Below are 27,924 nucleotides of genomic sequence, written 5' to 3' on the forward strand. Positions count from 1 at the left end.
AATATCTGGATCCTGGAGAACTTGCTTTGAAGTGTTGGACAGAGGCGGTTTGTTTACGTTAATGTGTGTATGCTATGTGTGAGACCATCAGTAAACATGTGTTGCCAATCAGGGCACCCTCCAAACCAGTTATTTTCTCCAGGAAATCTGATCTCAGAAATCCGGATTCCAGTTATAATTCCGGGAGAACTCCACCCCCCAACTGGAGAGTGGCAACCCAGGTCCGAAGCAAAACACAAACCGTGATGAACTGCTGCCCCTCCTGCTGTTTAAAGAAGAGAATCGGGAAGACAATCCCAACCTCTTTCGAGCCGAGCTGGGCACCTGAGGGTTAAAATGGGAGAGGCCGAGATTCCTAGACAGGCGTGGGAACACGGATGGTGCCTGTTATGTATTGCCTTCCAAACCATAGACTCGTTCCTCCTCTTCCCTAGCCAGCATATCGATCCTGGCTGGCGTCCACGTGGAAGCCGTGAGTTTTAAAAATAAAGAGGGGCTTCTTTATGGGATGGGGAGAAGGAGAATGAGCTTCTATGCAAAAGAATGATAAAACAATTGGGTGGGGGGCGCAGGTTTGCCAGAGTGAATCCCCAATTGATGCTTTTGCTTTCCTCCTTTCCACAAAACAGATCAGATCCCAGACAATATGAAGCTGTTTGAATTCCTCGATTTATTTTTTGCAAACTAACCCTCCTCAGCTTTTCAATTTTTGCAATTATCGTTTTGTGCTGTTTTACATTTACAGATAATAAAGGGGGAGGAGGAGTATATTTTATTTTATTGCATTTGTATCTTGCCCTTTCCAAGTCGAGGCCAGGAGTCTTGTGTGGTACCTTAAAGATTAACCGTTGTTGTTCTAACAAAAGGCTTTGTGGACTGGAACTCACTTCCTTCCGCAGCGTGAACAGGGTCTTCTTTACTGAACCTTTTGAAGGGAAGGGAAAGAAAGGGCTTTTTTCCTAGATTCCTAATTTTTCCCCCTTTGGGTCTCAGTATGGGTCAAGGTAGGTAGGCAACATCTTTTTAAAATCGTTTTAAGTGGGCAGGCTAGTTTGGTCTGCAGTCAAACAGCTAGATTGGAGTCAAGAAGCACCTAGAGACAAAGATTTTTGGGATGTAAGCTTTCAAAAATCAAAGCTCCCTTCATCCCTTATCTGTCGAAAGGAACTTTGATTCTTGAGACTTAAACCCTGTAAAATCTTATTGGCCTTTAAGGTGATACTAGACTTGAATCTTTTAAAATAGTATTTTCATCATTTTTTTTCCAAATCAATATTTGTTCCTGTTTAAGCAGAGGCACTTTAATTTAACCAACGAGCCCAGAACGCCACACTAGATTTTTCTTGAAATATTTGGCCTAAGGCAATTCATATTTGATAATGTGCCTAAAAATCATTACTCTACTTTTTTTAAAAGGTACTGCCTGCAGGTTTACCAATCTTTTCAAAACAAACCTTGGTACATATATAATGTTCCGTCAGTGCAAATAGCAGGTGTTTGTTTATCAAACACATTCCCACCCTGTCTTTCAAGTTCCGTCCAAAGAAGCCTAATGGTTGTTGGAACCATAATATAAAACCTGTCCTGTTTTTTAAAAAATAAATATATAGCAATTGCTGATGGTGGAAGAAAACTTAGCAAACTCCATAGTACATAAAGTGGAAAGGGCGTCTGCAGCTGACATGATTCCCCTGTAGGGTTTTCAAGGCAAGAGACATTAATAGTTTACCATTTGCCAGAGAGCCAGTGTGATGTAGTGGTTAAGAGCGGTGCACTTTAATCTGGAGAACCAGGTTTGGTTGGTGGACTCTTGCCTGGTGAGCTGGATTTGTTTCCCTGCTCCTATGCATGAAGCCTGGGGTGACCCTGGGCTAGTCACAGTCCACTCAAAACTCTCAAAACTTCACAAGGTGACTGTTGTGGAGAGAGGAAAGGAAGGAGTTTATAAGCTCCTTTGAATCTCCTTTCAGGAGAGAAAGTGGGGAGTATAAATCTAAACTCGTCTTCTTTTCTGTTGCCCCCAGCATTTTTTTGAGTAGCATGGGGTTGGCCTAGGTTGTTTGGGTGAGGAACGTCCCATATGTGATTGAAATGGTTTAGTGTGCTGCTATTCAGGATTTCTAGTTGAAGTTACCCCTACTTTAAGGGCTGTCCCACAACTTTGGATCACATGTGACTAGAAGAAGAAGAGTTTGGATTTATGTCCCCCCTTTCTCTCCTGCAGGAGACTCAAAGGGGCTTACAATCTCCTTGCACTTCCCCCCTCACAACAAACACCCTGTGAGGTAGGTGGGGCTGAGAGAGCTCAGAAGAACTGTGACTAGCCCAAGGTCACCCAGCTGGCGTGTGTGGGAGTGCACAGGCTAATCTGAATTCCCCAGATAAGCCTCCACAGCTCAGGCAGCAGAGCTAGGAATCAAACCCGGTTCCTCCAGATTAGATACACGTGCTCTTAACCTCCTACGCCACTGCTGGTTCCAACCTCACGCATGTGATGCTGGAATAAACCTCGGGGTCTGGCACTGACCTTTTCCATCATGACTCCTGGCCCTTTGGACTGTACTCCTTTAAAGCTTACTTGGTCTTCAAGGGGTACTGTAAGACCTGCCTGTTTGCAGAGACTTTGGAGTGGGTTTGAGTGACAGACATCTTTTAATGGTGGGGAAAGAGAATTGGGGTTTGTTATTTTATTCTGTTTAAATGGGACATTGTAATCATGGTAGAATAAACACTTGGTGCTACAGGATTCCCAGGTAGGGTTTTTTGGCGGGGGAGGGGGAGAGGTACTGCAACAACTACTGCGGCTTCCCTCCAAAAGCCACTGCAGAGCTTTCAAAAATGGAAGAGGTAGAATCTTTGAGATGTGTTCCCATTAACATTGTGATCAATTTGTATCAATTGCGGTTTCCAAGCTGCCAAAAGGTACATTTTGGATAGTGTGTTTCAATCAGTTTCTCTTTTCCAGGATGAAGTGGTTTTTCTCACTGTGGCGGAGCAAATGGGCTGTGAGCTCCTGGGTAGCCCATGGTTTCTCAAGACCTTCTGGACTTGCTACCTTTGAGTCCAGTCTGCTGAAATGGACCAATTGTGGCCTCACGAGGGAAGTATCCTGTCTCCCAATGCTTGAATACAGGAAATGAATGGGGATTTTTAAACATGTGTCCAGTATTGGACTGAGATTGTCTGCAACGAGCGGAAATGTCCACAGAACAGGAAGCGATGACAACCGTGGGCCTCCTCTTTGAGTCTATGGAAGATGAGGGGATAAAAATAGCCGGGAGGACCCTGCGTGTGGCCCAGGATGGGACTGTTGGCCAGTTTGTGAGTTGGGTCCCTTCAGAGCAGGGTAACCAGGAGGCAGAGGAGGGATTGGCCCAGACCTGGGAAGTCCAGTGGCAGGAATTTCTGAAGTCAGTTCACACTCCTCATGGCGGGAACCTGGAGTCGCCGAAGACTATGCGGTGGGAAGTAACAAGATCCTCTCTGGTTCCTTCAGAAGTGGGGGCTGGTTCTGGTGACTGGCCTGAAGGAGAGGAAACTCCCGGCCTTTCTTCGGGTCTCAGCGAGGGAACCACAAATGCCTCAAGCAACATAAACACTGGGGGAACAGGAGATGGTGCAGAAGCAGAAGGGGAGTCCCCAAGCAAGGGTGTTGCCATCGGAGAGATGCACCGCCAAAGCTTCAGGCAGTTCTGCTACCAAGAGGCCGAAGGGCCCCAAGAGGCTTATGTTCGTCTCTGGGAACTTTGCTGTCAGTGGCTGCAACCAGAGCGACGCACCAAGGAGCAAATCCTGGAGCTGTTGGTCCTGGAGCAGTTCTTGTCCATCCTGCCACCAGAGATCAAGAGCTGGGTCAGGGAAGGCTGTCCAGAAAGTTGCTTCCAGGCGGTGGCCCGAGCTGAGGATTTCCTGATGGAGCAACAGGTGGCTGAGGGATGGGGGCCACAGGTGAGCACAGCAGTCCTTGAGCAGTCCTTCTGAACACTAGACTTTCCCCTTTGCCCTGAATGATGCCTTCTTCTGCCGTTCCAGGTGCTGGATCCATCCACGGAGGTGGCTGTTGGTTTGTCCAACACGGACCAAGCTCTCCTGGACCTGTACAGGGAGGTGAAGCAAGAGGGTAACCAAGATGCTGGCTGGCTGGGTATAGACTCCCTTTTTCCTCTGCCAAAGAGCTGATCAGTGGTAGATCATCTTCTTGACATGTAGTAGGTTCCAGTTGAAAGAATGCGGTAGATGCAGAGTCTAGGCCATTGCTTTCACATCCTGCATGTGAGCTCCCAAAGGCACCTGGGGGGCCACTGCGAGTAGCAGAGTGCTGGACTAGATGGACTCTGGTCTGATCCAGCAGGCTAGTTCTTATGTTCTTAACTGAGGAAAAGGCAGGTTCATTTAGGGAGGGGACCACGATAGCTTAAAGGTAGAGCTTCTGTGTAGCATCTAGAAGGTCCCAAGTTCAATCCCTCATGCTCCACTTTAAAAAAGGACCAGGGAATAGGTGAGGTGAAAAACTTCTGCCTGAGACACAGAGCAGCTGCCTGTCTGAGTAGGAAATACTCACCTTGATGGACTGATTCAGAATAAAGCAGTTTATGTGTATGTAAATGTTCACGTCCTGCTCTTCCCGTGTCATAAATCTGTGGCTGATCTGGAAGGTTCTGGAAACTGAGTTGCTTAGTTTAAAATATAAATAATCCACAGTTTGCTTGAAAAAAGGTTCCAGTATCCAGATATGAGTTTGTGAGGATTTCCCTAGTCTCTCTCTTCTTATATAGATCTGCCCTAGGCTGTTCTTCAATGTCTGCCCACTCTCTCTTTCTCTGGCTGAGTGGGGTGGGCCAGTGAATGGGGATCAGGACTTGGAAGAACCCCGAAAAAAGATGCTTGTACTCAGAACCAGTGAGAACCATCAACAAAAATAGCTCAAAATAATTCAGTGTGATCATGATTTACACGCTTCTAAGTCTACTGAATCCCTATTTTTTTTTAAAAAGTTAGCAATCTCCATAGCAAAATATTTCTTTATTTGGGATAGGTGTCTCTGCCTCCCTCCCTGTAGAAAACCCACAGATTTTGTAAACTGGCCAGGATAGATCACCTTTGAGCAACCATTTTCTTTTACAGAAAGCAATGTCAAATTTTGGAAATTTAAAATACAGCTGGAGTGTGTGTTAATTAGGACTTTTTACAAGTAGCCGAAGCCAGCTTGATCTTATCACATCTTGGAAGCTAAGCAGGGTCAGCCCTGCTGAGTCCTTTGATGGGAGACCATCGTGGAAGTCCAGGTTGCTATGCAGAGACAGGCAATAGCAAGCCACCTCCATTCATCTCTTGCCTTGAGGGATCACCAAGAGTTATCATGCATTGTTGACCTTGAACAGCATAAATTCCCATTGTCCCCATTTGGATAATGTCCTGATCCAATCCTTTTGCACGTCGATGATGCAGTCTTATTGTCCTGTTCACGTCCTGTTCACAAGCAGCAGTGGCGTAGGAGGTTAAGAGCTCGTGTATCTAATCAGATTCCCAGCTCTGCTGCACTGAGCTAATGGGAAGCTTATCTGGGAATTCAGATTAGCTGTGCACTCCCACCACTCCAGCTGGGTGATCTTGGGCTAGTCACAGCTTTTCAGAGCTCTCTCAGCCCCACCTACCTCACAGGGTATTTGTTGTGAGGGGGGGAAGGGCAAGGAGATTGTAAGCCCCTTTGAGTCTCCTGCAGGAGAGAAAGGGGGATATAAATCCAAACTCCTCCTTCTCCTCCTCCTCCTCCTCCTCCTCCTCCTTCTTCTATTATTCAGGGCTCAGATATTGAGCAAGTTAGATCATTTGAACATTTAGGGGTTGTTTTCCAGCACAAGCCTGGCTGGTCCAAACATAGAGACAAGGCTTTGAAGGGTAGTAAAAGTGTTGCTGCTGCTGTCCTGAGATTTTTTACCCTTAATGGTGGCAGGTTTATTCTCCCAGCCCTGAAATTATGTAACATGAAAGTGGTTCAGCATCTAAAGTACGGGGTTCCTATATGGATTCATGTGTGGAAACCCACTGTGATGGCATTCAGTGAGAGGGGAGGGATTTTAAGATTGAATAATACAAATTTAAAAACAACAAATACCAGAAAGCAAAAGTGACCTAAGGAACATGGAGCGTGTCTGCGGCCGTTTCTGACATTACAAGAGTAAAAGCCCCCAGGCACCGGTCGCTACAAGCGCCGCTGCAGCAGCAGCCCCAGCTGAAACTCCCTTCCCTCCCCAGAGGCTGACTTCAAGCCGCCCTAAACAACCTAACCCCTTTAAGGGGTTGTTGTTGAGAGGGCTCGTCTTCCCTAACGGCCTTGGTCGCGAGGGCAGCGCCGCCCAGGAGCCCGCCCACTTACACCATGTCCTCCTCATTAGCCTGCTGGAAGCGTGCCCAGCCCATACACTGTCCTCCAGACCTCCAGGGGTGGGAGGAGGCAGCGTCGAGCAGAACTCTGCCTGCCACAACGAGGAAAAAGGCTACTGCACTGAGGCGGAAAAAATCTGAAGAAAAGCCCGACTCACCAATGATCTTGAACCGCCCACCCGCTTGCCTTCTGCCCGGACCTCCCTAATTTGCCCTGCTGCTTGCCTTCCGTCTTGAGCAGGGTCCTCCACTTAAGCCGAGAACTCTACGCCCGCAGTGATGAGGCCCGGGTGGCCGTGCAGAAACGGCCATGGAGAAATATTCTCACACCAGAGGTCTCAATCTCAACAGACTTGGGGCTGGGTGAGTTTCTGTGGGGGAGGAGTTCTCCAGTCAGGGCACATTTTCAGACTGACTGGTATTATCTCTTTTGAGGGCTTAACTTTTCTTCTTCGTTCCAGGAGGTGATGGGCTGTTGAATATGGACAGCGTGGAAAGAGGTAAATGGGATGAACTAGATGTGGACTTCGTAGAGCCTGACGAATCAGAGAAGTGGGAAGAAGGCCCAGCAGAGACTTGGGAAAGTTCAGTGATGCCTGATGGCCAAGAAGATCTCCCTGAGGCTGCCAGCTCACCCCCAGCGGCGAGAGAGAACCCCGTCTTCAGGAAACGCTTTACCCCTAAACTCAGCCTCAGTCGACGGCAGAGGGTCCACATAGGCCCAAAGCCCCACAAATGCAGCGAGTGCGGGCAGTCCTTCACCCGGAGAGCGAACCTTTTCCGGCATCAGACACTCCACACAGGGGAGAGAGCACACCTCTGCACAGATTGTGGCCGAAGGTTCACACGGCGAGAGAACCTGGTCCGACATTTGAAGATCCACACAGGTAGGAGAAAGAAGGGGAAGCATCAGGATGATCTAGAAGTGCTAAGGAAAAAAAGGATGTGGAAGTAAAAAGGGGGAAAGAGTTTAATAATTGATAAGCATTGTTCTTATTGTTCTCATCGTAGATCTTTTTAAGATTACAGAAATGTATTTGGAAAGGCAGTTTCATAATGCTGGCCATGCTTATGAATGTATGAAGCAGCCTTGCACCAGAGCCAGTGTGGTGTCGTGGTTAAGAGCAGTGGACTCCAGCTGGAGAGCCAGGTTTGATTCCCCACTTCTCCACATGAGCAGCAGACCAGAGGCATATCTAGGGAAAATGGAGTCCTGGACACAATCTGAATTGTCCACTCTCTTCCCACCCCCCAGATACCCTTCTGGTGGTCCAGGGCAGGGTCTTTCCCCCCTGCAGAAACTTTCTTCAGGCATTGGGTGGACGCTTTGCTGGAGACGCGTGGCAAGTCAGAGGGAGAGCCCAGCCGCGGGGAGGCCCCTCCCACTTGGCCAGCACCATCTGAGCCCCCCAGCTGGGAGGGATGGCTCAGGTGTCAACTAGGCTCAGCTCCCACCCACAAGTGCTCGAGGCAAACCATCATGGCACCCAGCCTGCTTAGCCATCTGCAGGACTGCCGCCATGGCACCCGAGCCAGAGCTCTCCATACGCCCTGGGTGCACAACTCCTCCCCAATAGGTGGAAGTGGGGAGGAGGCAGAGCCCAGCCGGCCTTGGAGAGACTCCGGGTGGCCTTTGAAGGACCAGAGGGTGGGGAGGAGGGAACAAGAACAGTAGCCCCTCCAGGCCCTCCTTCTCTGCACGCTCCATCGGAGAGGCCAGCGAGGGCCCCTGCTTCTTGGAGAGGGAAGGGACTGGGGGAGGCATCCCTGCTAAGGCCAAGTGAAGGGAGGAAGTGGCCAGAGAGGGGTGCTCTGCACATGCTCTCTGAGATTGCTGCTGCTCCCCTACACTCAGCCAGGAGGCCCATGAGCCAGGGAAGCGAAGCTAGAAGTGTGGCGTGATTTCCCCCCCCCCCACACACACACACACATGACTAAATGGTGGGCGCCCTGGCTGGTACACCCCTGCCTGGTACACCCCTGCATCAGACTCTTATCTGGTGAGCTCGATTTTTTCCCCTGCTCCTCCACTTGAAGCCTGCTGGTTGACCTTGGGCTAGTAACAGTTCTCTTAGAATTCTCTCAGCCCCACCTACCGCACAAGGTAGGTCTGTTATGAAGAGAGGAAGAGAAGGAATTTGTAGGCAGCTTTGAGACTCCTTACAAGGGAGAAAGGCAGGTTATAAATCAAGCTCTTCTTCTAAATAACCCTGAGGAAAATTCAAATTCTTCTCAGGACAGCCAGTTCGTCAGTTGATCGAGCTCAGCCCCAGGTGAATGTGGATCTTCCCCATGTTGGCTGGCTGTTCCTGCTGTTGCCTTCCTTTTTGAGGTGCCAAATAATAATATTGATAATTATTAATATTGAGGATGTAAATAGCCATAGTTCTCAGGAACTGAATGCCACAGAACAGGAAATGTCTAACAGGAAAGATTCAGTCATCAACCCTCATGCTTTTGGGGGGTTGCCTGACTGGGAACTAACCATAATTAAATTGATTTGACCCTCTAACAAAATTGATTTAACCCTTCGTTCCAGCAGAGGAGTCAAAATTGCCCACGGGCACAAGGTTGCAGGTTTTGGAGACTCAACCTTAACCCCATTAAAGTCAGTCTTGATTGATCCGGCCATGTTTACTCAGAAGTCCTACTGGAGTAAGTCGTTCAGGCTTACTCCTAAATAAGGACATAAGAAGAGCCCTGCTGGGTCTGACCAGTAGTCCATCTAGTCCAGTGTCCTGTTTCTAGGTGGCCAATATGAAAAGTTCACTCCTGAAGTCAGCAAGAGGCCATAGAGGATGACGCTTACCCCTGATGTTGCCTCCTGGCCCTGGGATTCAGAGGTTTACTGCCTCTGTAGATGAAGATTTTCTTCAGTCACCATGGCTAGTAACCACTGATAGACCATTCCTCCATGAGTTTGTCTAATCTTCCTTTAAAGCCATCCATGCCTCTGGCCATCACTACATCCTCTGCCAGAGAATTCCACATTTTAGTCACTTGCTGTACAAATAATTTTGTTTTTGTCTATCCTGTATCTATTGCCCATCAACTTTATTGGGTGCCCCTGCATTCTAGTATTTTGGAACAAGGAGGAGGAGTCCCAAGGATTGCTGCTTCGGTCTCACTCGACCCACTGTTTTCCCAGGCATTTATTTCTTGCACCTCAACTCTGTGTTGTCCTGTGCTCTCTCACTGAATTTTTGAGGTGAATTTTTCTGTTTATTCCAGCAGGTGATGGATGGGTGATCGAGAATGAAGGGGAACACCTTTGGACAACCCTGAAGGTGGAAGAGACCTCTGTAAATCAAAGTAGAAGGAAAGCGGATGAGAAAAGCCAAACAGAGAATCGGAGGCAAAGGTCTGTCACTAGTCAGAATGGTGGCTCGTTTGAGATCTCCGTCTCTCAAGTGGTAGATGAAGGGACACCAAAGATTTCATGCTCCATCTGTGGGAAAATATTTATTCACCGGTCAAGCTTTCAGCGACATCATAAAATCCACCACCCAGAAGCAAGGTCACTTTCGTGTTCAGATTGTGGGAAGAGTCTGGCCCAGGGGCCAGACTGTAGAAGACCCGAGTCCACAGGAGAGAAAGCACATAAATGCTTTAAATGTGAGAAAAGGCATTCTCTCAAACTTAACAGTCGCAAGAGAAATAGCACAGGGAAGAAGCCACACAAATGCTTGGATTGCAATTACACCTTCACCTGCCTGTCTCACCTTCTTAGACATCAGAGAATCCACACGGGAGAGAAACCCTATACCTGCTCAGCCTGCGGGAAGAGCTTTCGTCAGACTGCACACCTTGTTAAACATGAGAGGACACACAGGGAGCAGAAACAGTATTTATTTTGACTTTACAGGAAAATCTTCCTCTGGAGTTCAAACCTTTATTTAAAAATGAACCCATGTGCGGTCGGAGACATTTATTAAACATTTGGAATAGTAGGAGACTTTTAGTTAGAGATGCATCCTCCCGCTAGTTTGTAAGATGTAACCTCAGATGTGCATTAATTTTCTAATAAACAAAACTTAACAGGAAAGTCCTGAATCATTAGTTCATTTTTTCCTGGTATCTGGTAAGAATTCAAGGATGTCACAGAGAAAAAGCAGGAGATAAGAAACTGATATGAAAGCTTTCCAGTCAGCAAAGCCAAATAGCTCTGGCAAGAGAAAAGTTTCCAGAGGAAGGTAAGGAGGGCACAAGAGTCAGAGGCAGGTAAGAGAATGGAGACACACACTTTTCCACTGTCAAAAAGTGTAATTGTGAAAGCTGAGGGTAATGATAATGGATACAATGAAAACAAAATGGAGTTTTTGAAATGTAAAGGGGAGAGGAATATTGTACATTCCATTATTCCACAGGTCTGAATGTGTTTTTATTTTGAGTGTGCAAATGTGCTTTATACCTATCAGGAAGTTTTATTGTTGAAGTGGAAAAGGTTGTTTCTTAAATTTATCTCCTCCTTCCTGGATTTTAGACTTCAGAAATAACACACAGGCCTGTGAACTTTTTAACCTGCTCCTATGCAGTGTTGAGCTCACTGGTTTTGATAAGGATAAGTGGATTTTCCCTTCTTATTTATTCTGGCTTTTTTTTTTACGAAGCTGCCTTATAAGAGCATCAGTGGAGCCTGCCAGAAAACCCACAAGCGGGGGTATTGGCAGAACAAGGCAAAGTTTTGCTAACTCCCATCTCACCCCAAAATGTATGTGTGTTCCCTCCATATGTTGATAGAATGGGTGAAGAGGAGCAGCGAGCATGAAAAAGAACTGATATACTCCCTACCTGTAACTGGCAATATTCTGAAACAGCATTCCCTGTCACATGGAGTGAGCATAGATGCACAGCCTTCCAACCATGCTCATCAGCTGACACAATTGGCCAGTATTTATGCATAATACTTTGGATCTTGTGGCTCAGAGAAGAATAGGTCAATCTGCAAAAAAAAATTTGATCTACAGAGCATTTCTGTTTTGTTTTAAACAATGACTCCCTAGGAATGCTATCATCTTTCTTCCTAGCATTTTTAATAATCTGCCATGAATATTCCTTATTGAGTAGATGGACCTCTACCGTGCTTGCTGCTTTCTTATAATCGCTGTAATTTATATTTGAACTCACTTGAAACGGATCTCACTGGAAGGCTTTCATTAACAGTAGGAGTTACCACACAGATTGGTCAACTACCAGTTGGGGCCTGGAGATCTCCTGGAATTACAACGCGACCTCCAGACTACAGAAAACAGGCTCTCTGGAGAAAATCACTTCTTTGGAGAACAGACTCTGGCATTTTACTCCGCAGAAAACTCAGATTTTGAACAGGGCTACATTTTCCCTAGCTATGCCCCTGCACTGCCCTCCCAGGTTCCACCTCCACATTTCCAAGAACAGGCCAATCCAGAGCAGGCAACCTTAACATTTTTCTTATCTGAATCTTTCAAAACAAAAATCCAAGAGCCTTTTGGGAGTTCACCGCATCTCCCTCTTTGGGTATTAAGCTGTAAACCCAATCCAGATTTTCTTGGGTAAGTTTCCAGGGGTTGAGGTTGCTAATCGCAGTTTGGGGAATGCCTGGAGGTTTAGGGGTGGCCCCTGGGAGGGGGGGGGGCTGGAGCTCAGCTGGGACGTAATGCCATAGAGTCCACCAGTGGTGGGATCCAAACATTTTAATAACAGGTTCCGATGGTGGTAGGATTCAAACCGTGGCGCCGCCGCACACACGCACCTCCAGTCCCCATTGGGCAGGGAGGTTGCTTTAGTAACCCCTTCTAGGCACTCAGAAAAAGTTAGTAACCACTTCTAGAGAAGTGGTGAGAACTGGTTGGATCCCACCTCTGGAGTCCACCCTCCCAAGGTGTCTTTGGTGAAACTGATCTCTGCGACCTGAGGTCCCTTGTAATTCTGGCAGAACTCCAGACCTCACCTGGAGGTAGGCAACCCACCTTTCAGGCAACTGAACTCCAAGTAGTAATTCTACCTGGAAAATGGACACAACTGCCTCTCTGGAAGACACTGCATTTTTGAATACCTAAAAAGGAAGCGAAGGACAAAGAAATACATTTGCAAATATAATTTGGTTGTTCATTGCCCAGTGTTAGAATCTTTGTGTTTGGGCTGTGAGAGCTGGAGCCAACTTCTCCTCTTGTATTGTAATTTTTTTTCAGTCCCGTTTCACTTGCTAGTTAATGTCGAAGAAGAGAAAAAGAGAGACGGAGACGAAGACTGTTTGTTGGTCGACGAAGGGGTTAAAACCAACAGAGTCGAGAGTCCTGGAAAGGCTTTGTGGGAGGGCGGGGCGGGGTAAACGTGTGAGAGTTTGGAGGAAGAGAATAAGGAGTGCGGGGGGAGTCCAGAGAGAAGCTGGAGTCTTCCGCATGCTTCCGGAGCTTTGCTGTTGCTTTGCTGGGGGAAACAGCACGTGGGAAAGCGGTGAGTTAAAGGGGGAGGGGGCGTTTGCGGGTCGATTTTGCAAAACAGCAAAGAGCATTTCTTTCTTTCTTACTTGCATGCTTGATGCTACGGCTGGGGCTGACCGGTGGAGCCGGACGGCTGTCCATGTGTTGCCCCACTAGTGAGGCATCTGATTTCCCAGTTTGGTCCGGTCCAACAAAGCGATTATCTGATCCGGGGTTAATTAAGCCGAACAGCCAAATGGACCGGACGGGACGAGGAAAGAGATTGAGAAACTCCATGTTCAGGAGCACTCTAGTCTGTGGGTTCTACTTGTCTTGTGTCAGCAGCACGGTTGTGTTTAGAGTACCAGACCTGGAGTTCAGATGCCCACTCTGCTGTGAAACTCACTGGGTGACTCCGGGCCATCTGCTGTCGTCATAGCCTGCCTCACAAGGTTGTTGTGAAGCATGAGCCCGGCAGAGGGCGTCTGGAAGCAAACTGCCTGGCTGTTTGGTCTAATCCAGCAATCTGATCCTCTTTAGACATCTTTTATATATATTTTGCAGCCCTGTACTTCTTTGTCTGTCTGTCTGTCTGAACAAGCATTTATATTCGGTCTTTCCTTGTGTGGTTCAAGGCAGCTTATGTAAATAGTTTAAAAGATTTTCAGTTAAAATAAAAAATAAAGTCCCCCTTTTAAAAAGATGCCTGTCAATTCAAACCCATGGCAAACAGGCAGGCAGGCCTTGCAGTGCCTCCTGACGGTCTCTAAAGAGGGGCCCCGCACTCACCTCTTCAAGGAGCCCATTCTACGGAGCCATGAAGAGAAAGACCCTAATTGGTGTTAGGCGAGGCACCCAAATAAGTCAAATATTGTTGTCCAGAAAGTTCTGGAAACAGCTTAAGTTTTGAAAATGCAAGATAATCATTATCCACTGGTTGTTTCCGGGTTGTGTGGCTGTGGTCTGGTAGATCTTATTCCTAACATTTCGCCTGCATCGCCCTCATTTCTGCAGGAGTCTATTGCATAACCTGCAGCTGTGGAAAGGTCTACATAGGAACTACAAAAAGGAGCATTCAGACTCATATTAAAAAGCATGAAAGACACTGTCAGCTTAACCATCCCAAAACAATCTGCAGTAGCAGAACATGCTCTACACAAAACTGGACATAACATTTTATTTGAAAACACTGACATTCTGGACAATTCAGAAGGTTACTATGACTGCACAGGGAGGCCATTGAAATTCACAAACACCAAGACAACATCAACAAGAAAGAAAAGACTCTGAGAATTAACAAAGCTTGGCTACCAGTACTTAAAAACACCAGAAGCAAAGGCCCAGAGCATGCTAAATTCATGGACAATGGACTCCACCCAAACACAGGATTTGCATTCACCAATACTGCTGCTGTTGCAAGGAATGCAAATGTGAATCACTCCCTGGACTGAAAAACCCCACCTGCAATACTATAGTATCAACCACACCTTTGCATAGCAAGTTCCACCCACACACTTACTGATTTGTTCCCCACCCTGGGACATGGACAATATATACTCCACTAAACATTCCCTTCTTACTGGACACAGTGTGTAACACACTTCTCTCTGTGACAGACCTCTGAAGATGTCAGCCACAGATGCAGGCGAAACATTAGGAACAAGATCTGCCAGACCACGGCCACACAGCCCACAACAACCAGTTGAGTCCAGCAGTGAAAGCCTTTGACAATACAATCATTATCCAGTTCTCAATATAGTTTTATTATTTATTTATTATTTGATGATTTCTAGGCCACCCTTCCCTCTAGAGGCTCAGGGTGACTTCTAGCAATAAAACAATAGTTAAACAATAAGTACCATCAGTAAAATCCTCTTATCACTTCATGGTGTCAAGTAAACCCTTAGGGGGTGGACAGTATAACTAATCCAAAAGAATGGGGAAGTACAAACTCAAGACAGGGAAAAGGAAGAGAAAAAGGGGGGAAGGAGAAGTGGGGGAAGGAGGCCAGCTGGTTCAGTACCATTGCAGTCCTCAAATAATGATTTTGATTCTTTTTGATTGCTAGCTGGAACCTTAAATCTCATTCTGTCTATGATGGCAAATTCATGTCTGGGCTTCTCAGGAAGAGGCTGGACTGGTTGAACAGGAAAGGTGCTCAGAGGCATTGAAGAAAAAAACTCCTTAATCTGTGATACGGGATTGATTCACTTGTGTAATAAAAAAAGGACACAGATGCCTGTGGTGGTAGAAAGGACTCACTTAAGACTGCACAAGAGCAAATCACAGTTCTGAATGTTGCTGCCACCCCAAAAAATCCTTGTAAGTAGAAATTTAGGACTTCAAGGAGGAAGTTAGGCTAGACTTGGCCTGTAGGGAATTGTCAATGGAGAAGCATTTAAGAATAGCACCAGCCATGTAGTCTAAACCAAAAATGGCTGCTTTACTTAAACCCTCAGGATTCTAACGCTTCATTTTTCACTCTTGGGCCTAATCTACTCCTGAAGCAGGACCAAGGCAGTAACATTCAGAGGTGATAGATAGTCTGTACTGTTTCCAATGGCAGTGGAGGATTTGAATATTTTGTTTCATACTTCCTTGTGTCAGAAGTTCGTTACAAGAAGAAATCTAGCCCACCAGGGAAGAAAGTTTCTAGCCCAGTCCCCTGTTATGCCGTCTTATTTATTTAGTTATTTAAAATGTGCTTGCTTAGTGCTGGGAAAAGAGGAACCTCCCACCTGCTGTCTGAAGTGGTACAGACTGATCTGTCGTCTCCGGATGTTACCTCTTCACTTTACTACATGCGAGTACCTGGAGTTATGCTGTGGACCAAGCAGGGAAATGCCTAGGGGCCAGATGGATCCTTAGGGATGCCTGCTTATTTCTTAAAACATTTACATCCTGCCTTTTTTGTAGTTTAAGACGACCTATGATAATAGTTAAAAATATTTTCAGTTTAAAAACCAAAAATAAAATAACAATCCCCCAATCCCCCCCTTAAAAGATGCCTGCCAGTTCAAACTCCCTTCAAAACCTTGGCAAACAGGAAGGCAAATAGGAAACCCTCTCACCTTTCCACAGAGCCAGGGCCACGATGGAAAAGGCCCACTGTGGTTGATCCCAGACAGGCCACTCAATGTGATGGGATAGCCAGTAGATGGCTCCCTAACAACTTTAGTTGGTTCACAGGGATGTATAGAAGGAGAAGGTCCTTCAAATATGTGGGTCCCAGACCAGGGCAAACTTTAAAGGTCATAACCAGCATCTTGGATTGAATTTGGAAACAAACTAGGAGCCAATGTAGCTGTTGCTCATATGTAACTCCCTCTCTCCCCTTCCCTCCCTTTCTCTTCAGGGAAAAGCACTTTCTGAATTGAGGACATCTTCTTCTGCTCCGGTATAGTCCCTGGCTCACCCAGAGAATTGGCAACTCTGAAGCCTGCCTGAGTCACAGATAGTGTGGGCATAACAGGAGCAGAGTTATTGCCCTCTCCAGCTAGAGAGGATGGCTGCTGATCAGGGAGCAACAGAAGCTGAGGTCCCGCAGCTTGAAGCCGTAGTCGATACTGGCACAAGTCCCATCATTAAAATAGAGGCACCAGAGATGACAGACCTTGTACCGAGTGACACGACAACAGAAAGTTCCAGAAAGGGTCTCCATGTTGTTCCTGGATGGGGCTCTTTTGTCGAGGCTACATTGTCCAAGGTTGAGACAACTCTGGGAGAATTTCAGAGCTTGGTGACACCTGACCACATTAAACAGGAACCAGGTGAGCCCCTGTGGGAAGCCCGGTGGCAGGAATTCCTGAAGGCGGTCCAGTTGCCACAGGCTAAGTCCTCGGAGGTCAATCAAGAATGCGAGACCAAATCTGAAGAGGCAGCTGACATCTCTGAGTGCCTGGAAGGGCAGAGAGTGACCAAACTCCTGTTGAGCCACCACAACGGAGCCCTCCGGATTTCTTCCTCCCCAGGCCTCGGAGCTTGTGGGGAAGCAAAAGATGAGACCTGTGGAGAGGAGATTCTTGGTGCTGAGACCCAACGCCAACAGTTCCGGCAGCTGTGCTACCAGGAGGCGAAGGGACCCCGTGAGATCTGTAGCCAGCTCTGGTATCTCTGCCATCGATGGCTGAAGCCGGAGAAACGCACCAAAGAGCAGATACTGGAGCTGGTCATCCTGGAACAGTTCTTAGCCATCCTGCCATCAGAGAGTCAGAACTGGGTCCGGGAAGGCAGGCCAGAGACCTGCACTCAGGCCGTGGCCCTGGCTGAGGATTTCCTGCTGAGGCAACACGAGGCCAGGAGGCCAGAGCAGCAGGTGGGAGCGTTTGTTTAAAAAATATTTTTAGTCAGTTCCGATTACAGAGCACAAAGGGATGCATGGAGGACTGTCTTTTCTCATATTTTCCTGCCTGGGAGTTTGGATTACAACAGGAAAGCCCCCCCCCCCCCCCCCCCCCCCCCCCCCCCCCCCCAAAAAAAGGGGGGGGGAGGAGGAGGAGGAGGAGGAGGAGGAGGAGGGCGGCGGCGGCGGCGTACAACAAATAACAGATAGAGCGCAGTTAAAAATCAACAACCATAAATAAATAATATAGGCCCTATTCACATTAAAGACTAACCCTATTAAAAACAGCGTATCAAAAATCGATATATAACAGATGGCATCCAACAGTTAAAAACCTTCCCGGGAGGGGAACGGCAGGGTTCATCGATATTATGACGGAGGGGGGTGCACGATCCATAAGGTGATCAGGCATAATGTGGTGAAATCCTTTGGGTTAGCAGAGGTCAGTGGGTAATTTTGGTCCCTGCTGGATTTTACTTTATATTTGCCCATAAAGAATTAGTGTAACTTATTTATTATTGCCTTTCAGCCTAGAAACAGCTTCTCAGATATGATGTTGGGCAGGTGGTTGCTGAGGTGATAAACCTTTGCTTCTCTTGATTATACATAAGGACACATTTGATTGGATAGTTCTTGGATAGAAAAAAAAATGTCCCTGCATAGAGAAAAAAATGTCCCTGTGAAGACAAAGAGCAATCCAGAACATCCCTACTTGCTTGCTAGTTTTCTGTATATTGAGATTCCCCCACACATGTGAGTCCCCACCTACTGTCTGAAGTGCAGAAGCCCAAGCATGGGTCTCATTTTCCATCTTGGTGCAAATTGGGCTAGTATAAAGGAATTGGGAGAAATATCTTTTCTATAGGATGTGTTCTGACCACTAAGTAAGCATGGGTCTCAGATATACCACTTCAGGCTGCAAATGGAGGCAGTCATGATGGAATCCCTCTCCATTTAAAAAACCCCTTCCACATGCTTTTTGAAATGCTAGTTTTCTATATGCAGGGACATATTTTTCTGCAGATGGAGGCAGTCATGATGGAATCCCTCTCCATTTAAAAAACCCCTTCTGCATGCTTTTTGAAATGCTAGTTTTCTATATGCAGGGACATATTTTGTATGGAGGGCTATTCAATCCCTTGAGCTGCCGCCCTCCAGTCTGAAATTACACAGTTCAGAGACTAACAGCCCCATCCAAAGCTGGAGATGGCAGGACTCGGCACCAATGTGGCACAGCCCTGCCCTCTCCAAGATGGCTTTCTGGAGGTGTGGGGAGCAAAAAGAAGCTCCACCCCCACCATTCCAGAAAACCTACAGGACTTATGCCACCCAAAAGTTGGAGTAAGTTCGAGGGTCGGGGCATCACACTCCCAGTCAGAAGACCCAGTAGGGAGCTGACTAATGTTGGCTCCGCCCCCAGGAACACCCCAGCCCCATACTGGCATCTGTTTGGGACGCCAGCACAACCCTGATGTGGCCTGGTCTTCTGGGTTTCACCGGGGCTGTCTTCTCCACTGGGGCAAGTTCCCCAGGGAGGGCAAAAGGGCCACTGCGAGACTGCACAAGCCCTTTTGTCCCCCACCCCTTCCTTTGGATGGGGCTCCAAATTGACATCTTAAGACAGCTCAACACCACAGATCTTAACAAGGAGAAAAACAGTAAGAGGACTGTGAAATACAAAAGGAAACAAAAGCCAAGAACTGAAACTGGATACAAGTGATGAATTGGGGTGCGTGCGTGCGTGCGTGCGTGTCTCTCTCTCTCTCTCTCTCTCATCAGGGTATAATGACATAAAGCCTACCCTCCAAAGCAGCCATTTTCTCCTGGGAAAATGATCTGTGTGTCCTGCAGAATTATACTACTAGGAGATCTCTACATTCCACCCACAAGCTGTCAACTCTACTAAAAAAGCAGAAATCCGTGTATCAAAAATCTCTGTTCTATTTTCCAGAGTTTCAACTTGATCCCTGGTTTACATCATTTCTCCAAAAGCTTGATTTATAGTTTTCCAGTTTAGCTACTCCATCAACCCATTGTTCAATTTTTGCCTTTTTTCACCAATTTTGTTAAATTATTTATTGAGGTTGTTCCTGTTTGGGTTAGTGATGCCAGACTCCAGAGGGGAATCTTCTGCGATTTCAGTTCATCCCTAGACTGCAGAAACCCCCTAGAGAAAATGGATGTTTTGGAAATTTGATTCTATGGCATTTTGCCCCACTGACGTCCCTGTCCACTTCAGGCTCCATCCCCAAATCTCCTGGAGTTTCCTAACCTGGAACTGGCAACCTTACCCCGTCTCCCACCAGAAGGGACCTGACAATGATACTACTAGTTTGGGGGTTCCAATCTCAATCCAGTACCTTTGTCTGTTTTGGCTGCAGCGTCCAAGTAATTAACTGTAGGACTCGCAAGTTTTCGTTATTGATCCTCTCCTCTTTGCCCTACATGGGAACCTTGATCACTGTTTCAGGTTCTGGGAACATTTGAGGAAGCAGCAGCAAGCATCCCTGAAGCAGACCACACATTGTCAGAAGCTGCGGAGGGACATCCCTGCCCAGAGATCAAGCAGGAAAATGATGGGGATGCTGCTTTGCTTGGTAAAGATGGCTTTTCTTTTCTCTTCGGTTTCCACTTGCTTCGCTATTTCTCTCTGATGCCAGATGTCTGGGACATGTGTGTGTGAGGGGGTATATTTGTTCAACTCCTGTATGTATTCGTGTTGTGCACGTTCTGCTTTTAAAGAATCAGCAATCTTGGAAGAGATCTACGAAAGAGTGGCCAGCAGTTCCCTGTTATGTTTAGTTTGGCTTCCAGGTGGCATCTAGGCTCCCCCGGAAGTACAACTGATTTTCAGACTGCAGAGGTCAGCTCCTCTGGAGAAGATGGAATGCTTTGGAGGGTAAACTCTATGGCATTTTATCCTGCTGAGATCTCTGTCCTCCCTAGGCTCCATCGCCGAATCTCCAGGAATTTCCTAACTTGGATCTGGCAACCCTACCCCCACCCGCCACCAGTGGTCAGAGGGGACCTAGAAATCCTAGCCCTAAGACAGAATCATTATCCCATAACCACAGGTGTAGCATATTATTGTTGTTATTCTTCCTTTCCACTCTATCAAGGCCTACAATGCAGTGAACATAAAAAACGTTAAGACATGCAAACAACTAAAAACACAGTTAAAATTATAAAATAAGTTTATTTTTTTTAAAAAAACACCACACAAGCAAGCAAAACCAGAAGGAGGACCAGTAACCACTAGGGGAGGTATGCCAGACAAAACAAAGTCATTGCCTGCTGGTTAATGACATGATAGAGGGAAACAGATGACTCTGGTATCTTTGAATGGAGTGGCATGCAATTCCCATCAGCCCCTGCCAGCATGGCCAATTGGCATGGGCTGATGCTGGCAGGGGCTGATGGGGATTGTAGTCCATAACATCTGGAGCACCAGAGGTTCGCCACCACGGGACTAGGATCTTGAAGATCCCAGCTTTGAATCTCCATTCTTGTGTGGAAGCGTGCTGTGTGATTTTGAGCCAACTGTGCACTCTCATCTTAACTGCTGTCACAGCCTGCCCCATAGCCTGTGAGGATGCTTGTGCATTTGCAGTGGTAGGAGAATGGAGACTCCTTGTTGTGTGGACGTAGCACAGGTTTTCCAGGTCCTACCCTGGCACTCTATTCATTATACCACCCGGCCAGACACAAGGCACAGCAGGTGCATGAATAATTTATATATGAATCTATCAAGGCCAATATTGTTTATTCTGACTGTCCAAGGTCTCCAGTCAAATTCTCTCTCATTAAGGACATAAGAAGACCCCTGCTGGATCAATCCAGTGTTCCATCTAGTCCAGCATCCTGTCTCACACAGTAGTCAAACAGTTCCTCTTGAAGTCCAACAGCACGGCACAGAAGCCAAGGCCTTCCCCTGATGTTGCCTCCTAGCACTGGTATTCAGAGGTCGACTGCCTCTGAATCTGGAGGTTCCTTTTAGTCACTATGGCTAGTAGCCACTAAACAGACGTATCCTCTCTGAATCTGTCAAATCCCCCATTAGAGCTTGCCCTTTTCAGATGAAGCTGCCATAGACTAAACCAGCAACCTTTTTCCAGATGCTTGTCTACTGAGCCATGATCTTATACAAAATGACTGTTCTGACTCTTGTCACCCTCCACCACAGTTAATTTTGTTCTGTATTTGACTTGTTTGCTGAATCTTCTTTTGTGCTTCAATCAGGATTTTCTCTGTATCCCATTAGATGTTGGCTGGGAGGGAAGAATTGATGGAGACCCACGTGGAGCACTGCTGGAAAGAAGCAAGCTTCAAGATACAGAAGAAAATGTGAGAAAACTTGATGGACAAGAGAGGCAGCAGAAAAACAAGGCAGAGAAGTGGAAGGAGAAATCTAGCATGTCCCCCCCTGCATTTAAAGTCAAGCAGAGGTTATATGAAGGAAAAAGAAGGTATTTGTGCAGTGTCTGTGGAGACTATTTCACTTGTAAATCAAGCCTTAATAGACACCAGGTAACTCACACAGGGGAGAATCCACATCAGTGCCCACACTGTGGGGAGAAATTCACTCGGAGAGCTAGCCTTATGGTCCACCTGAGAATCCACACGGGGGAAAAACCATGCAAATGTTTCACGTGTGGGAAATGTTTCAGTGTAAACTCGACACTTATCCGGCATCAAAGGATCCACACAGGTGAGAAGCCGTACCAGTGCTTTGATTGTGGGGAAAGCTTCAACCAGCGTTCGATCCTGATCTCACACCAGCGGATCCACACGGGAGAGAAACCGTATCAGTGCTCAGATTGCGGAGAAAGCTTTCGGGACAAGTCAAGCCATGTCAGGCACCAGAGAATCCACACGGGAGAGAAACCGTACCAGTGCGCAGACTGCGGTGTGAGCTTCCGTGATAAATCGAGCCGAATTAGACATCAGAGAATCCACACAGGAGAGAAGCCCTATAAATGTCTGGACTGCGGGGAAAGCTTCAGTCAGAGCTCCACCCTCATTAGACACAGAAGGATTCACACCAGCGCAGTGGCATACAAATGCCCAGAACCTGTGGAATCCTTAGAAGATAAATCTAATCTTGAAAGTCACCAGGATATTCACACAGAAGAGAAAACACACTACTACCAAGACTGTGGTGAACCCAGCAGTCTGGTCCCAAACTTGCTTGAGCATCAGAAATTCACACAGTAGAGAAACCGTAACCATGTTGGGGTGTTGTGGGGTTTTGGGGCCATGTTGCAGTAGCATTTGGCCATAGAGCCCGAAAGCCCCACAACACTCCAGTGATTCCAGCCATGAAAGGCTTCGACAGTACATAGCAACCATGTTCTCGTTGTAGCAGAGTTTTAGCGTATGCCTTGCTAATTACCCAGAAGCACAAGTATGAGGAAATGCCTGCCTTCCTGTCCATAGCTAATCCTCACCAAGCCCCTTAGCACTGGCAAGGAAGCCCTGTGATCTACAAAATACCCTCTACAAAACTGCCATCTTGGCCAATGGTTGTGGAATCACTGGCCATCCTCACAATAAAGTTCACTCTACAGTTGATAGGTATCCTGGCAGTTTCTGTTTCTTCCTCAAGAGGTGACTCATGGAAGATATTGGGCTGTTTTCTTCTTCCAAACCATCATTTCCCCTTTCTGCAGGGCTGAGTTTTGATCCCTCTCTGTACTACCTCGTAATACCAGTTACTTGGGAAGCGCTAACAGCAAGTGAAGATAACTGCCTTTGTTTAATGTCTGCCAACATCCCACCCTGCCCACCAATATTCAGCAGATTCCCACAGGCCAGGGTAGATTAACTCATAAGACACCTTCTTCTCTTAGCCATAATATGGCCACAAACGCAAAAGTATGGCCTATCGATAGAAATAAACAGATGAATGAAGGCTCAATAGGCTTCACAAAATCCATTAAGAAAGGGGATATCGGTACATGACTCCAGGGAAAAGAACTTTTATTTGATTTTATTTGTATGTTGCCTTTCCCCTTAACAGGCTCTGGGCTGGTTCTAACATATCGCCTTACAATCATGACACATAAAACCATAAATGACAAACAGTTAAAATCTCGTATGTTGGATAAAATCAATTTACATTAAAATAACACATTAGTAACCCCGACAGCACGAACAGTAGAAGGGAGGAGGCCGTTTGGGTGGTGCAACCATAGCTGCTTCAACCATAAACCTGGTGGAACAGCTGTGTTGCAGGCCCTGTGGAATTTCATCAAGTCATGCAGGATCCCTTTTTTAAAAATTGTGTGTGTGTGTTCGCGTGTGTGCGCAAAATGCCATGAAGTCACAGCTAACTTATGGTGACTGCCCTTTAACATAGAGGTTCCATTTTGTAGTTTTGGCTAATGGTTTTTAATTGAGGTGTCCTAATAAAAATAAATTAACTAAAGTGCTTAAACCCATACCCCGCATTTGTGTGAAGTTAAAAACACATTTGTTAATAAAGAGGTAGCTTGTGAAAAATAATTTCTTTGGCAAAGGAAGCATCTTTCCTTAGTACCTGCATTCTGATACCCTTTCAGGTGGGAAGCTAGGAAGAGAAACTGTCACATTATGTGCGAAGTTTGTGCTCTTTGCAAACCCCTCTTTTCTCAGGGATTTATATCTTCACTAGTAAAAGAATCAAGCTCTTCTGATGTTTGTTGAATTCATGCAGTCATAATTATGTATAAATTCTGTTTATATTCCACATAAATTTTGTAGAAGGCACACTTTCCTGTTTTCCTTCAGTACACTGTATAATTCTGTTTACATTGAATAAAGAGCTTATTTCTGTACCCTTTAGAAATTATTCTTTGTGTGTGCTTAAAAACACATTTGTTAATTTTTTAAATAATCAAATTGTCACATTGAGAAAAGGGCCTTTCCTGAAATATGGAGGCCAAGATAAAGGCAGATCAAGAAATTTAAAAATCTGTGTTTGCATAGTGAATTTGATATCTGTTTAAGCATAAAAGAAACAAAAGTACAACATTTTGTTTCAAATTAATAATTCTGAGCCTTAACAGCAACCAAAAGCCCATATCTACTCTGTTTTGTTCAATATACAACAACCCTTCAAGGCAAGTGAATATCTGTTGCAGTGAGCAGGGACTGAGACTGAAAAGAATTTGTGTCAGGACTAAGTAGCAGCAGAGGTAGTTTTTAGACCAAGTACATACTAATTCATAGTTCATTATACTGCCCTAAATATCTTGAATTAATGTCTTTATTTCTGCTTGGCATGTAAAAGACATGGCCCCAGCACAAAAAGTGATCATTTTTCTTTCAACTGGTTGTGGTGGGTTTTCCGGGCTGTGTGGCCGTGGTCTGGTGGATCTTGTTCCTAATGTTTCGCCTGCATCTGTGGCTGGCATCTTCAGAGGTGTATCACAGAATCTATTGCATACCCTGCAGCTGTGGAAAGGTCTACATGGAAACCACAAAATGCAGCATTCAGACTTGTATTAAGGAGCACGAAAGACACTGTCAGCTTAACCATCCTGAAAAATCTGCAGTAGCAGAACTTTTCTTAAACAAAACTGGACATAACATCTTATTTGAAAACACTGAAATTCTGGACAATTCAGAAGGTTACTATGTCAGACTGCACAGGGAGGCCATTGAAATTCACAAACACCAAGACAACTTCAACAAGACAGAAAATCAACAAAGTTTGGCTATCAGTACTTAAAAACACCAGAAGCAAAGGCCAAGGGCATGCTAAGTTCATGGACAATGGACTCCACCCAAACACAGGATTTGCATTCACCAATGCTGCTGCTGCAGGGAATGCTAATGTGAATCACTCCCTGGACTGAAAAACCCCACCTGTAATACTGTACCATCAACCACACATTTGCACAGCAAGTTCCACCCAAACACTTACTGATTGGTTCTCCACCCGATGACATGAAAATGTCTACCCCACTAAAACATTCCCTTCTCACTGGACAGTGTGTAACAGACTTCCTTCTGTGATACACCTCTGAAGATTCCAGCCACAGATGCAGGCAGTACATTAGGAACAAGATCCACCAGACCACGGCCACACAGCCTGGAAAATCCACCACAACCATACATTTTTCTTTCACTTGATTCTGATCAGCAAATTAGTGTACACTATCTCATTATGATGTACCCAAAACATGGAAAAAGGTTTATGACATTCCCCATGGCCTCAGACCAGTGGAACTTTTGCTGGTACAGCAAGGGACAGCCTACCTGAATCATCCTTGGCCATGATTACCTTAAGAACTAGCATGGTATATTTTTATTTATTTATTGGATTTTTTTACCCCACACATCCCCGAGGGGCTCAGGGCAGCAACACAACATCATAAAATACTACTACAGTGAAATAACAAATATCCTAAAATGCTTGAAAACAGTTAATACAGTATATACAGCTTTAAACAACCAAGATTACTTGCACTTACACAAACAAACAACACTTGCACTTACACAAACAACCAAACACTTGCACTTACACAAACAACCAACCAAGATTACTGATGCACTTACACAAACAACCAACAACAACTTAGACCCTGATTAATTCTCGGGAGGCCAGTATAGAATGTCAGCCTGGCGGGCCTCCAAAAAAAGGCCGGTGGAATGGCTCTGTCTTACAGGCCCTGAGGAAACAACTCAGGTCCCACAGGGCCCTGATCTCATTTGGGAGCATATTCCACCAGGTAGGGGCCAGGACAGAGTAGGCCCTGGCCCTTGTTAACGCCAGCTGGATATTTTTGGGGCCAGGGATAACCAGAAGGTTCTCCTCCAAGAAGCGGAGGGACCTAATTGGGTAATATGGGGAAAGACGGTCCCTAAAGTATCATAGAATCATAGAGTTGGAAGAGACCACAAGGGCTATCAAGTCCAACCCCCTGCAATGCAGGAACACACAATCAAAGCACTCCCGACATATGCTCATCCAGCCTCTGTTTAAAAACCTCCAAAGAAGGAGACTCCACCACTCTCCAAGGCAGTGAATTCCACTGTCAAAGAGCCCTGATGGTCAGGAAGCTCTTACTAATGTTTAGGTGGAATCTCTTTTCCTTCATCTTGAATCCATTACTCTGTGTCTTAGTCTCTGAGGCAGAAGAAAACAAGCTTGCTCCCTCTTCGACATGACATCCCTGTATATGGGTCCAAGACTGCTCACGGCATTGAAGGTCAAAACCAACACCTTGAAAATAACCTGATAGGCAGCCAATGGCGATGATACAGGACAGGTGTTATGTGGTCCCTGCTAGGAACTCCAGCTAGGAGCTTAGCGGCCGCATGTTCAATAGTAGTTAAGAGCAGCAGACTTTTATCTGGTGAACTGGATTTATTTCCCTGCTCCTCGCCATGAAGCCTGCTGGGTGACCTTGGGCCAGTCACAGTTCTCCCAGCCCCACCAACCTCACGAAGTGCCTAGTGTGTGTGTGTGTGGGGGGGGGGGCAGTGCTACATAAGCCGCTTTCATATGATACAGGAAAATGGGATTTAACAACCAACTCTTTTTCTTCTTAAGCTCCTACATATGCATTGGTACTTGGCTCCTTCCCTTTACAGATATGTTGTTCCTAACTGGAAGTTGGAAAATACTTGGATATTTTGGGGTGGAGCCTGCTCATCAGGCTCTGGTTGTGCCCCCTCTCAGCATAACTTTCTTCATCCTCTGGGCTACCTTTTCTCCAGCTTGATTTCACCATCAGCCGCTGAGGCTTCTCCCAACCTCCCCTCCACCCCCGCTCTCATAAGCATAAGCATTTATTGTCATTGTGCACGCACAATGAAAATTTACAGCAGCATTCCTTGATGCACACAATTTCAGACTCATACCCCATCCTCACTTTCCCCTTCCTCCACCCATCCCTACACAGCCCCAAACGCATCAACATGAAGCCCTGGAGTTCAGCATCGCCACAGCTCTAGAGCAGAAGCTGTCTCTAAGCCTCTTTGTCCTAGTTTTTATAGACCTGTATCGTCTGCCAGATGATAACAGTTCAAAAAGAGAGTGTGCTGGATGAGACGGATCTCTCAGAATATTTTGGGCTTTCTTTAGGCTTCGGGAATTATAGAGTTCTTCCAAGGAGGGGAGAGGGCAGCCAATAATCCTCTGTGCAGTAGTGATCACCCTTTGGAGCGCTTTCCTATCCGCCACTGTGCAACTGGAGAACCATACACAGATGCAGTAGGTTAAGACACTCTCTATAGCACAGCGGTAAAAGGACACCAGGAGTTTTCCATCCAGTTGTTGCTTCCTTAAAAGTCTCAGATAGTACAGTCTTTGCTGGGCCTTCTTAACCACCGCGGCAGTCTGTACGCCCCATCTGCTCATTCTGTCCTACCTTTATGGTCTGGTCACTACTCTAAGGGAGAGAGCTGCCTGCCACAATGTTCTTCCGAGGCATTTTAAAAATCCTCGCACTTACACAAACAGCACGGCAGGAAGAGGTCCCTAGCGTTCTGTGTGAAAGGGTGGGGTTTTTTGTTTCCTGTTATGCTTCTCACCTATTTATATATTTTGCAAGACCTCCCTGCTTTTAACATGGGAGAGGGCCAAACTTCAGTAGGAGAGCACCTGCTGGGCATGCAGAAGGTCCCAGGTTCAATCTCCAGCTAAAAATACCAGGTGATAGTTGATGTAAAATACCCCAGAGAACTGCTGCCAGACAGAGCACGCAGTGGTGGCGAACCTTTGGCACTCCAGATGTTATGGACTACAATTCCCATCAGCCCCTTCCAGCATGGCCAATTGGCCATGTTGGAAGGGGCTGATGGGAATTG

General features: G+C 46.3%; 3 protein-coding genes across 4 annotated transcripts in view; 2 read left to right on the plus strand and 1 right to left on the minus strand.

The window, feature by feature from the left end:
* The first annotated feature begins 372 nt into the window (after positions 1-372).
* On the plus strand, positions 373-10,429 carry LOC125428660 (zinc finger protein 397-like). Of its 2 annotated transcripts, none has more exons than XM_048489147.1 (5): positions 373-472; positions 2,966-3,948; positions 4,033-4,144; positions 6,846-7,271; positions 9,616-10,429. In XM_048489147.1, exons 2-5 carry the CDS (start codon positions 3,199-3,201, stop codon positions 10,239-10,241), a joined length of 1,914 nt encoding a protein of 637 aa, XP_048345104.1. In that variant the 5' UTR covers positions 373-472; positions 2,966-3,198; the 3' UTR covers positions 10,242-10,429. The 2 variants fall into 2 exon arrangements, with proteins under 2 accessions (XP_048345104.1, XP_048345105.1); XM_048489148.1 differs by having other exon boundaries at positions 9,619-10,429.
* A 2,288-nt stretch (positions 10,430-12,717) lies between these two features.
* Positions 12,718-23,942, plus strand: LOC125428665 (zinc finger protein 397-like). Its single transcript, XM_048489158.1, has 4 exons — positions 12,718-12,819; positions 16,141-17,100; positions 19,598-19,724; positions 21,389-23,942. The coding sequence occupies exons 2-4, from the start codon at positions 16,291-16,293 to the stop codon at positions 22,339-22,341; spliced, it is 1,890 nt and encodes a 629-aa protein (XP_048345115.1). The 5' UTR covers positions 12,718-12,819; positions 16,141-16,290; the 3' UTR covers positions 22,342-23,942.
* Positions 18,877-27,924, minus strand: part of LOC125428576 (zinc finger protein 665-like) — a 15,757-nt gene continuing 6,709 nt past the window's right edge. Inside the window, exon 6 of the mRNA XM_048488927.1 lies at positions 18,877-18,888. The gene's annotated coding sequence lies outside the window, so the exon portion shown is untranslated. The remainder of the gene's footprint in view (positions 18,889-27,924) is intronic.

The sequence above is a fragment of the Sphaerodactylus townsendi genome, linkage group LG03 (genome assembly GCF_021028975.2).
Source record: "Sphaerodactylus townsendi isolate TG3544 linkage group LG03, MPM_Stown_v2.3, whole genome shotgun sequence".
Taxonomy (NCBI): Eukaryota; Metazoa; Chordata; class Lepidosauria; order Squamata; family Sphaerodactylidae; genus Sphaerodactylus; species Sphaerodactylus townsendi.